The sequence below is a fragment of the Equus caballus genome, chromosome 24, assembly GCF_041296265.1.
Source record: "Equus caballus isolate H_3958 breed thoroughbred chromosome 24, TB-T2T, whole genome shotgun sequence".
Classification (NCBI taxonomy): Eukaryota; Metazoa; Chordata; class Mammalia; order Perissodactyla; family Equidae; genus Equus; species Equus caballus.
Genome location: NC_091707.1, coordinates 26,398,059 through 26,410,897, shown reverse-complemented (window position 1 = coordinate 26,410,897; position 12,839 = coordinate 26,398,059). Strand labels below are relative to the sequence as shown.

Below are 12,839 nucleotides of genomic sequence, written 5' to 3'. Positions count from 1 at the left end.
TTTTTAAGCATGAGCAGAATATAAAAACATTAGCATAACTCATTTGAAGATGATGCCACAAGTCAAAGTTTGAGGCGCTTTGTTGAAGTGAGGTCCATAAGCACTTAGCCCTGTCCTCATCCCTAATGAGAAGTGCCCGCTTGCTCATGCCTGCATGGGGTGCTCTCTGCTGCATGTTCCGAGCTTGGGCTATGAAGGTATTCTGCCAGGTTCTGTCTCTGGCTCTCTGGTGAGCGCTATACCAGGTGGATTCTCTTGGTCAGTTCAGTAATGAGTACCTACAATTTACTGGGCACCATGCCATGCTGGGGCTACAAAAATGAACAGTCTCTGCCCCCAAGGACTTACCATCAAGTGGAAGAGGTGTCATGTACCCAGATTATTCCAATGAGATGCAGTGATAAGTGGGGATTTAGGGAAGTGTTCCTGGAGGAGTTCATGCCCAAGCTAAATCTTGAACAATTAGCCAGCCTGAGCAAAGGTGCTGAGGCATAAAATGAGATGGTTTGAAGGGGTAACTGCAAATGGTCTGGTGTTACATTAAGTTGGAGGGGGAAAAAAATGAAGTTGGAGGAGGGAGGGGCTTGGGCCCCATCTGCTGCAGTGGTTTGCTAACGGAGACTTTCCGCACGGGGAGATTGAGCACTCTGGTGGCAGCATGAAGGATGGCTTTGGGGAGGGCAATTCTGGAGGCACAAAGACCAAGGTAGTAGCAGTGGGAATAGAAAAGAAAGGGCTGATTTAGGAACTATTAGCAGACTTGACAGAATTTGATGACTAACTGGACGTGGGGATGAGAAGAAAGAACTACTCAGGTTTCTGGTTTGGGAAACTGGGTAAATGGTGATGTCATTAACCCGGAGACAAAATACAGGCAGAGGAGCAGGTATAGGAGGCACAGAGAACGAGGTCCTTGTTTGCAGGAACGCTTGTCTAGCATGGCGCCTTATATTCAATAGGTGTAGTAAACAGATTTTTTTTTCTTAAACCTTCGGTGGCTTCCCAATGCTCTTAGAATATTTGACATAAATCCCAAGGGCCATGTGTGTGTCTTTAGTATTACAACCAAGAGCAAGTGTGCATTTGTGGGCATGACCAGGCTCCAGCCTGGCTTCAGTTCTAACTATACCTCAGACCACTTCCCTCTCCCTCATCATGCTTCTGCCTCCTTTCTAATACTGTATTCTTGAACCCCTTTCCTCTGTCTGAAATTTTCTTCTCTCAATTCTTAACATGCGTTTATCTTCATTCTTCAGATCTGAGTACAAATGTCACCTGTTTAGAGAGCCCTTCCTCCCTCACCTGACAAGTGATTGTCTCTCAGCTCCACATCCACCACGGCATTCCACGTGTGATGCTGGGGCTGGAACCACATTTCTTTCACAGGCGGCTTCCTGTTGAGGTCAACAATAGGTTGCATTAGACTACAGGGAGCTTTGGAAGCAGAGGGACGGAAACAACTTGTGCTCCTTCCTGTTTGCTTCCTGTCTCTGTCAGGGTCACCCTGGCAACAGCAACTGGTTCTGGCCTCCATTTTTTTTTTTTTTTTTTGCGGCACTCTCAGAATCAGCAGCTAAAGATTGAGTTCTAGCTCCAAAGGGTTTGACCTCTGAGCTTCCAGATTCTTATTACTCTAACCTCTTCCTCCTGCCTCCCTGGCCCTAGTTGTGGTAGTTGCTTCCTTTCGTTAATATCTCTGACGTCTCAGTGTTTCCTTTGTGCTTTTCCAGGTCTCCAACACCTATTTACCTTATTCCTACATTAAAGCCTTTTAGTGCAATTTCCACCTTTTTAAATGGCTGGACCTGACACAACAACCGAGTATGATTTAGGCTTTCAACCAGTTACTCTCTAACATATCAGTGGATTTTCTTCATAGACTTTTCATAATTTATATTTCAAAAAAAATTTTTTTTTTTTGCTTTCTCATAATCTATCTTCTCCACTTGGATATCAGACTCATTATCTCATTCATCATTGTATCCTTGGTGCCTAGCATGGAGCGTGGCATACTGTAGGAACTTAATAAATGCTTGTTAAATAAATCATTGAGTTATTACAAAAGACTACAGGAGAAATATTGAAAACCAACCACACAAAGTGGCCAGAATTGAGCAATTCTTTAACCTTCCAGTTCTAGGCCAAGTAATTGATGAACTCTGTAATGATCTAACTACGTTATAGAGAGTTGAGTTTAATCCTTCTTATGAGGATGCAAGAATGCAATGCACTATTTAACTTAGATCCATCATCACTGGAATAACAAGATAGATGGTTCATTTGATTTCTACACTTACATAAATCTCCACTTTCTCTAATTAGGAATGACAAAGACTTACCTTTTAGGGTTTCATGCAGATCAAGAGTTGGTTTAAGGGTTAGATCCACAAAGTTTCCTTGGTTAGCAAATAATTTAAAAAATGAAAGCCATCTGAAGAATCCACTTGCTGTAGCATGTAAATTACTTAACAGAATTTACTTGGTAAACTTGATCTGCTTATGTTGTTTTTTTCATTGTGTGATATGGTTTGAAAAATCAAAATATACAACCAAAAAGTAGGTTAAAAAAGAAATGCTTCACTTCCACACAGGTATAAGCAAGAATCTGAAAACATCTTCCATAGTCTTTTGTCTTAGTAGTTGATACTTAAATAAAGGATTGTATAATATGTCATATCTGTGTAATTCTAAAATAATTTGTCAAATATATTCAAAAGATTAGATGACATTAACTTCCACTGTGTCAAGTAGAACCATTTCATTGAACCTTAAATTTTAAATTGTTTTCCTTGTATCTACTTCAAATTTGTTCATATTTTTCCCTTTTCTAACTCAGAAGGAAAAATGTTCCTTTTCTTCTCCAGGCTAATTGGGCCATCAGGGCCCTTAAATCCAGCCCTTCCTTCCTCTTCTTTCTCCGTCTGGAATCTTACTGTTTCATTTTCAATCTCCCTACTACTATCTTTTCTCCTTTCTTAAAACCCACAAACAAAAATCTTTCCTCCACCTTGTTATTGGTTCAAGCTACTCTCCTTTCTTTTCTCATGCACAGGTTCCAAAGAATTCATATTCATGGTTTCTATTTTGCAATCTGGCTTTTACCCTCAACCCACTCCCGAAATTGCACTCTTGCAGCTCACAAATGATTGCCTAATAAGCCAATCTTTTTGAGCTTTTATCTTTCTTGATATTTCTTTTTGAAATTGGTTATCCTTCCTTCTTGAAACTCTCCTCCTTGGTTTTGGGGATACTGCAGTACCCTGTTTTTTCTCTTCTATAAACTGCTCTTCCTTTCATTCCATTCATGGCCTTTTCCCTCCAACATTTCAAAATAAGGCGCTCCCCAAGGCCCATCCTCTTCTCTTGGCAAGCCCTTCCTTGATAATCTTCCCATCCATGCCACCTTTATGTGAATGATCCCCAAGGATATATCCAGCAAGTATCTCTTCTGTGAACTCCTAACCTATCCTTTCAAATGCCAACAGGACATGTCCACCTTAGTATTCCTGTGGCATCTCAAACACACCTCCAAACTCATCAGCTCCTCCACAAAATCCGTTTTTCTGACTTCCCTTTTTTTGCTAATCGTTTAACGTTTCCTCAGTCAGCTAAAACTAAAGACTGAATCATCTCTTACTCCTCAAACTTCCTTTACAAAACTTGAAATCAGTTGTAAACTTCTTTCTATTCTTTATGTCCAAAGGCACAATCATCTGTCACGACCTTCCCATCGCCATCGCCTCCACCCCTCTGGTTAAGGCTGTCATCACCTCTCACCTAACAACCAAGATCACTTCTTAACTGGTACCTCACTCCAGTTCCTCCCCGATCCAATCTATCCTACTCAATGCTGCCAGAGCATTCTCCCTTGCCCTCGTGGAGCATACATTCTAAAATAGAAGTAATTATTATTAATTGTTCATAATTCTGTTTCTGGAATACCCCTCTTCCTGCATCATCTTTAAAATTCTACCCTTGCTTCAAGACCCACTAAAAGGCCATCTTACCCCTTGAAATCTTACCTTGTAGGAGGTTCTCATTTGAACTCCTCCAACTCTTTAAATTTGAGTTACAGTGTTTATCACATTTTACACACTCTACTGTGCACTACCAAATATCAAACATCAAATGTTTTGGTTACTTGCACGTGTTTTTGTTATCTCCCTTGATGAAGTGTAATGTCAGCTACTACTTCTATTCATCTTTGTAAACAGTAACTCTCAATGTACCCTGTATCCAAGTACATCGTAGATGCTTAATATTTTTTGAATGAATGTAGGTAAAGAACTCTTTGCATGATTTTTTGTTTGATCTCTATTAATTAACTTTATCTCCTGTAATTGCAAATGTAAGAAATTTAAAATATATAACATTTTATTTTCAATCTGGAAATATCAAGTATCAGTATAAAATATTTGTTGTTTAGGACTTGGCTTTATCCACTGCCATCATTTGGCACCTTGTTTACTAGTAGGCCAATTTTTGTTGTTTACTTTACTAAGTATATTTTATAGCAAATTTAATGTCCCCTGTTACCTCCATTTCAAAAGTTCCCCTAAGTTTTTATTAAAGGAACCACTGTAGATAGAGTATATTTCAATTGCTGTATTTTCTATGTTTAGTACAGATTTCTCTAATTTCTCATTTCCTTTCTAACATGATCAAAAAATATCCAGGTAGTCATCTGCAATTTTCTGGTTCACTCCTTTTTCTTCCTTCCATTCCAAAGAACTGTAGAGGTTTGAAATTTGTTTTATGGCATCTAAAATAAAAATTATAGTTTTTCCCCTAAATTATCAACTCTCTTTCCTCTAAATTTGCTTGCTTTTCTTCAGCTACGACTGGAAAAACCAGATCAACTGAAGGTTCTCTCCTACTTTCTAATCTGTTTTCTCACAATGCTATAGATCACAATGCTATAGCAAAGCACAGTTACATCACATTTGAAATCTCCTTTCTATCACTTACCCTTGCTAATCTTAACTGTTCCTTTCATCCAGGTGGAACTCCATCAGAACAGTACGACAATCTTCTCTTTTTTAATAACCAGGCCAACACAACAGATTTTTAAATAATGATCAAGGATTTTTTTTATTCATTAAGTTTCAGTATCATTACAGAAAATGTTATGGTACAGAGTTGTTTAACATTATTTTTTCTTTGCTCTTGATTTCCACATGAATGCTGGTAACACTAATATCTGTACAAGATCAGTCTTTGATTTTTTTTCTGTACAATTTTAAATGAATTGATTAAAAAGGCTGTCAGCACTTAAGGAAGCATTATTTCCCCCAGTTTGTTTGTTCAAATAAAAGGTATCCAGTTACTGCCCAAGAGTACTGTGCCACGAGGCTGCAGGGTGAGACCCCCGGCCGTTCTGCAGGGGACGGTGCTCCTTGAGGCAGAGCAGGGCCCCCGGTCACTCTTCTGTTGGCACTGTGCACATAAACACGAGACACATGAGAAAGAACAAGCAAAAGCTCTCTGTAAAGCGGTTATGAAGCGTACTAAGAAGGGAAATCCAAGTGTTGCTTACGCTAGTATAAATAAGCAGACAGCCTTGATTTAAGAGCATAAGTAGTTGTATTTTAAAGATGAGAAAAACACAAGTTCTGCAGGCACCTACTGCTGTCTACCAAAAGCTATCGCTATCAGACCTAGCATTGAACACACAAAGCAATTGCAAGAAAGGAAAAATTTGCTTTGATATAATCAGAATAGAGTTGTCTGTTAAGACTTTTTTTAGGTGTTTTTTTCTTTAAAAGGTATTTAAATTCTTTTGAAATATAGTTCAAGGTGTTAACTATACAGATCAACTTTTATCCAAATCAGAAAAACTAGCTGTGCCGTTGCATATTACAGGATACAGTCAATGATATGTGGACATGCATCAAAGCTTTCTGCTGCCGGTGACCATCATAGCCGTCCAATGACCATGACGTCCACCACCTCGCCCTTGTGGAGCTCCACATACTGCTCTGTCTTTGGAGGTAGCATCAACAATCCGTTGGCGCTGCGCATGCTCATCAGACGGCTGCTCATCTGATTACCTAGAAAGAAATACTCTCTTTACAGACGCACGAGCATCACAGTGCACATACACATCTGGAGCCCTGATGAACAGAAATACAGGTCTTCACGAGGAAGAGAGATGATCAGACTTCCAGTACCTTTTTCAGGTGGCTTTGCTACTGCATCCTACCACCTTCTCACTGAACTTAAAAAATAAACATTAGAAATTATTGCTTAAAGGAATAAAACCAAGATTTTATAAAATTATGCAAAATGTCACAGAAATTCTCGAGTCAGGCTCCAATGTAATGTGTGTCTGCAAAGACAAGCTTTTAAAACCTATTAAAATAATAATGATAAGAGCAGCAGCAGCTACCATTTCTCTAGTATTTACTAAGTACCAGACAAGGCGGTAGGCCGTTTATTTAACTATCTTATTTAATTCTCTCAAGACTCAAAAGTGGTTAGTAACTTGCCTAGGGTCCTACTAACTAGTTGGTGGCCAATTTTCATGCAAGTCTCTGATGGCAAAGCCCATGGACTTAGTCACTGTGTTAGCTGATGCCTGTACTGGATAGGACCTTTGTTCAAAGTGTGATACAATTTTTCTGGAGTTGCACCAAAACTTAAGTAAAGTATGACTAAAGAAGTTGGGGATAAAAGTTTAAAGTCTAGAGGAGTTACCTAGAGAACTCTGAGTTATCAATATTGATTTCTCAGTCTTTAAAATTTACCAATAGCTAGGGCACAGTAGATGCTACAGAGAATCACATCCTAACTGGGCTTTAATCTCATATTTCAGGGAGGCATAGCCACAGTCCCTTCCTTTTCCTATAACCAAAGTTATGCTCAGAACTTACTGTTTGAACAAATAGATTAAAATCTTCCGTAATTCTAGATTTGTATTTCAAATATTTATCTAGAAAATATGGCTCCATGGAATAACTAAACTCATCTAATCTTTCAAAAAGGAAAATGTACGATAATTATAAAATGAGGTAGACCAAGGAAGGAGGTTATATATAAATTTGTGTTTGAACAGGATGGGTGCATAGAGACAACTGCAGTTGTGAATGACTAACCTGTACTCTGTGCCCAAGGCAGTGGTTCTTGGTGATGCCAAGTCAGTATACACCGATGGTATTCTGGACGAGGATCCAGTTTTACATCACATGATAACTAGAGAATAAAGAGGAAAAGAAAACAAAGTTGATCACCTGATGATCTCTTAAAACTATAGGGTGGTGGAGGTTGTACAAAGAATACAGGGGACATGGGAAATATCCTGGCATTCTGCTGTTTTCATCACTGCCACCTTATGTTCTTAATGCAGAAAGTCCAGAGGCTGGGCTGCTCTGGTGAAAAGAGAAAAGAAGACTAAGAAGTTGGTATTCTTAGAGGGGAAAGGACAGACGAAAAAGACAGGGTCTATTTTTGAAGTCTATTTTATAGTTTATGAGGACAGATACCTCTGACCTATGAAATGAGAAATTCAAGCAGACATTTTAACACTGAAAATGAAGGAGGTAGACCTAAACAAACAAATGAGCTTGACATACATTTATTTGTATGTCTGTCTGTCTGTCCATTCATTAAATGTTTACTGAGGCGCTATTCAGTTACCCATTCACACACCTGCCTTCAGCATAAAAAGGGACAGTGACTTTCTTTTTCTCTTGAATATTCCCCTAGTATCCCAACACTGATATACAATTTCATTAAGGCAAATAAAAGCAGTCTCTTCTATAAGGTATATGATTTTGGTTTAGCCATGTCTGGTCCTAAAAGAATTCCTCTGAATGAGACTTTGTTATGAAATGGCATCTTTCATATCTTTCTAACAAGGATAAAATCCTTTCTAACATAGCAACTTCAGTTCACACATGTGACACAGAATGACCAATCAACAACCTTCAACCTGGAGTCACTGTTTTTTTAATTTATATCATTAAATTCATCCTCAAATCTGATAAATTAAAGTGATAATGTGTTGGTAACAAGTGCTTAAGAGGTATTCCTTGAAAAGTTTATAGCACATGATTATGAATTATAGCCCATCAAAGATTAGTGAAAACAAGACTGGTTCCAGTGTTTGAGAATTAACATTTTCCATTAGCACAATAATCATTTAAGTTACTCTACCTTAAAATGGTCTAGAAACCTTTATTCAACTAAAACAGATATTGCATAGATTGAATGATACAATTAAAATCTGAATATTCTGGAAATTTTAATTCAAGTAAGTATCTCCAATCCATTCTAGTTCCTATGTTTTTAAACATTCTAATTATTCACTCTGACAATCCATGATTTTCCTCTGGAATACAGAAAAAAAATTCTATTCTAGGGTGTTTTTCCTTGATTAAATCACACGCAGCTCTTTCACTTGATATTGCTTTTGTTTACAGTCAGATCTTCTAGGGGGTAACTTGCATTATTTCTGAATTCTTTTGTGCTTACCCAAGGGCAAAAATCTCTGTCTCTTGACCTCTCTCTCTGTGTATGTGTGTTCTCCAGAACTAAATTACAAGAGCTCTTCATATAGCCGTGTTATTTGCTAAGTGCTTAAGCAAGGTTTTTCCCCCTAGCAATGGCACTGGTTGGCAGTACAGTGGAATAAATTCTGGAGTGTGTTGATGTCTGACACGTAGGTTCTACTCCCAGCTTTACTGCTAACTGGTCCTACACCTGTTTGTTCATCTACAAAATGGGACTGTTTGTTTTAAAGGAAGATATTAATGTTAATTTAAGAAACAAGAATGAATTGCATCAAATTGAAGTGAACGAAATTTCTTCCTAGCCTCTATTAAACTGCTGTTCCTTTTGCAGCAAGAGATGAAATTGATTAGATTTTTAGAGTATTTTACTGAAATGCAAAATACTTTATTAATCAATATATTTAGCTGTACTGACACTATAGTTCTAGTATCACTTAGCTTAAGAAAGCACCTCTTTGCTATGAGCATTGATGCTCTTTGCTATGAGCGTCAATGCTTACAAGAATGATACACCATGAATAAATGTAGACACATTTTTTGGTAAAAAAGTATTGCAAATGGTTGATGTTTCACATCTGATTACTACTTTTATTCATTCAAAATTCGGTAGTGGGCTGTGGACTAGGACTATTTCCTCTCTTTTCTTTGAATATTTCTCTGGAATAGTAGTCACTTAAGAGATAAAACTGCATTATTTGGTACAGTATTATATAGTATGTTCTACATGTAAATGTCTAAGGGAGAGAATTAGGGAAAAAAAAGGTCAACAGAATGAGAAGCTAAGCCGCAGACTGGGAGGAAATATTTGCAAAAGATATATCTGATAAAGGCCTGTTATCCAAAATACACAAAGAATTCTTAAAACTCAACAGTAAGAAAACAAACAACCTGATTAAAAAATGGGCAAAAGACCCGAACAGATACCTCACCAAAGAAGATACCAAATGGCAAGTAACATATGAAAAGATGTTCAACATCATACATCATTAGAGAACTGCAAATTAAAACAACAATGAGCTATCACTAAATACCTACTAGAAAGGCCAAAATCCAAAACCTGGCCACAACAGATCCTGGTGAGAATGTGGAAGAACAGGAACTCCTGCTTATTGCTGGTGGGAATGCAAAATGGTACAGCCACTTTGGAAGACAGTTTGGCAGTTTCTTACAAAATTAAACATATTCTTACCATGCAATCCAGCAATTGCATGCCTTGGTATTTACCCAAGTGAACTGAAAATTTATGTCTACACAAAAACCTGCACATGGATGTTTACAGCAGCTTTATTCATAATTTCCAAACCTTGGAAGCAACCATGATGTCTTGCAGTAGGAGAATGGATAAACTGTGGTACATCCAGACAATGGAATATTATACAGCACTAAAAATAAATGAACTATCAAGCCATTAAAAGACAGGAAGGAAGCTTACATGTATATTACAAAGTGAAAGAAGCCAATCTGAAAAGGCTACACACCGTTATAATTCTAACTATAGGACATTCTGGAACAGGCAAAACTATGGAGACAGTAAAAAGATCAAGGGTTAGCAGGGAGGGAGATGAACAGGCAGAGCAGAGAGGGTTTTTAGGGCAGTGAAACTACTCTGTATGAAACTACAATGGTGGGTACATGTAATTATACATTTGTCCACAATCACAGAATATACAACATCAAGAGTGAACCCTAATGTAAACTATGGACTTTGGATGATGATGTGTCAATGCAGGTTCATTGATGGTAACAAATGTTCTGGCTCAGGATGTCAATAATGGAGGAAGTTGTGTGTGTGTGAGGACGGGATGCGTGGGAACTCTCTATACTTTATGCTTAATTTTGCTGTGAACCTATAATGTGCTCTAAAAAATAAAATTTGTTAATTAAAAAAAAAGGAATAACATTTTGTCCTTCTTCTTTGTCCTGCCCATTTTATAGAGAAGGGACCTCAAAGAAGTCTCAAATAAGAGTAAATAATTAATTGCAAATACAGAGTAATAATATTATCAGAGAACTGTTTACATGGTATAAAAGGGCACAAAGAAGTAAGTAATCAACCCTTCTTAGGGACACTGAGAAAGGCTTCACAGGGGACATGAGGCCGGAGTCTTATGACTAAGGAATTTTCCAAGTTGAGAAAGGAGATGGTGGTGGTTAGGGGAGAACCTTCTAGGAAGAGGAGTAAACACAGGTATAGGCAGGGGATCTTATGTTCATTCTGGAAGCAGTAAATAGCTTGGTATGGTCAGAGAGCAGGATGGGAAGCAGATGAACATGGAGAGGAAAACAGACCTTGGGATGGAGGGCATCCTATGCTCACTTGAGCAGTTTGGATTTAACCCTGTGGGCATGGGAAGCAGTGAAGGATTTTAATGGAGATACACGATTAGAGTTAGAAAAGGGATCTAAGAGGAGGCAAGATTAGAAGAAGAGAATCCATTAAATATGCCAAAGGTTATATTCAAGTAAATGCTGGAGCCATCATTCAAACCTAGGCTTATTTGGCTATAAAACTCAGGGGATATAAATGGTGAAGGGGGCTTTAGGAGAAGGGGGAAGATCTGGAAGACTGCAGCAAGGAATGAAGAAGCAGATCCATAGGATATAAAAGGATTGCCAAGGGGAATGTTGGTCCCTGCTGAGATCTGTAAATTGGAAGTGATAACTCAGAAGGTTGTATACTCTTCCCTAGTTGTGCTTAGAGGCCTGGGAATAAAAGTGAAAGACAAAGAAGGGAGGATGGATCCAAGTTTGTGAATTCTCAAGAGTGGGTTACAGTGGAAGGAAGAAGAGGCAAAAATAGTTGAGGGTGTTGGAAAGAAGTTGCAGCGCCACACCACAGGATTTAGGCTGGACGAGGAAAATGGTAAAGCCAAAGGGGTTTATGGACTGAGGGACAGGGGTAGGGGTTAAGGAGTGTCTACACTCTTTTATATCTACTGATAGGTAACTTGCCAGTGTTCCTAAATTGCCTACTAGAGTTGGTGATTTTTGAGGTGGAGCAGTTCAGGGTATTGAGAAGGATGCTCATGTGAATTGCTGAGGGAGATATAACGGTATTTAGAATTATGAAAATAAAGCAATTGATGGTAAGAGGTGAGATAGAGAGGAAGATTATTAGGTAATTGCCACAGACCTGAACGTCTTTGGAAGGTTTGATGGTGGTAATGAGGAGAAGGTGAAAGCTCCAGAAGATTCAGGGGAATAGGCTGCAACCAAGAGCTGCACAGACTGGAGAAGGGAGTTTGTGAGAAAACAGATGACCAAAGGGGATTCTATTTGGGTGGAGGCCCAACACGACAGGCTCAAGGCCCTGGTTGGTGCTGGGGACTTGGACACTTCTCAGGTCTGGTCAAAGCTTCCAAAGAGTGGTTAAAGGAGTTTTATACTAACTTTTAAAAAAAGTGCTATAGAAGTTATTAGGCACTGATTTCATTAACCTACCAGAGAGGTCCTTGAGTTTATACACCCTATAAATCATCTCTCTAAAATTTATCACATAGCTTTAAAATCCTTGCACACGCTGGTATGGATCAATTTCAAATTCATTTTTCAAAAGTTTCTATAACCTAGTTATATTTTTCATTTCCTAGTAAGAAGTTAAAACTGATTTAATTTCTTATAAATCATTAACAGTACTATCATTTTCAATATCTGTTCTTTAATCCATAGACCATAATATTCTCATATAACAGGCATCTAATAATCTCTTTTGATGATCAACGACTGATCTTGTCACAATAAACAATCACATTTCTCTCCACAGTTGCAACCACAGTAGCAATTTTCAAACAATGTACACATTTTGTTGAAATGCTTTGTATTTTACTGTTTATGACATCAGTCAGAAAGCATTCATCAAGTTCTTATAGTATACAGGACAATAACGCTCAAGGGAAGAGGGAAGGTGGACAAATTAGAACAGTCCAGTAGAGTTCCAACATGTTCACACTCTCCCAGGACACGCTGATTTGGTTCCATGGGAGATGAAAGTATTTTCCCTTTGCCTTCTCTTAATCACTGCTTGAGGTGGGCTGTTAATACTAATAGGAGATACCTCAGGCATGTTTCTAGAGAAATAAGTTGAGAAAAACAAACAGTATAGGGTGCTTTGATGGAATATTAAGGAAACACATGACAGGATGACCTTTTGTGGGAATATTAGGTCAATAATTCTATTCAGTGAATTGCTAGGATTATATTTCTGATTGTCTACTGAAAATCAGAAGTATTTCAACTTCAACCATAACTGACTAAGGAAATAGGGCAAGTGTTTATTTTATTATTATTTAAAAAATTATTTTATTGAGGTCATACAGGCTTATAACATTG

General features: G+C 38.1%; 1 protein-coding gene across 46 annotated transcripts in view; it reads right to left on the bottom strand.

The window, feature by feature from the left end:
- Nucleotides 1-5,064: 5,064 nt before the first annotated feature.
- Nucleotides 5,065-12,839, bottom strand: part of GPHN (gephyrin) — a 562,862-nt gene continuing 555,087 nt past the window's right edge. For all 46 annotated transcript variants that reach the window (XM_023627936.2, XM_023627927.2, XM_070249606.1 and 43 more), the window contains 2 exons: nucleotides 7,095-7,191; nucleotides 5,065-6,050 (listed from right to left, as the gene is read on the bottom strand). In XM_023627936.2, the coding sequence (XP_023483704.1) occupies nucleotides 5,917-6,050; nucleotides 7,095-7,191 (231 nt within the window). In that variant the 3' untranslated portion in view covers nucleotides 5,065-5,916. The remainder of the gene's footprint in view (nucleotides 6,051-7,094; nucleotides 7,192-12,839) is intronic.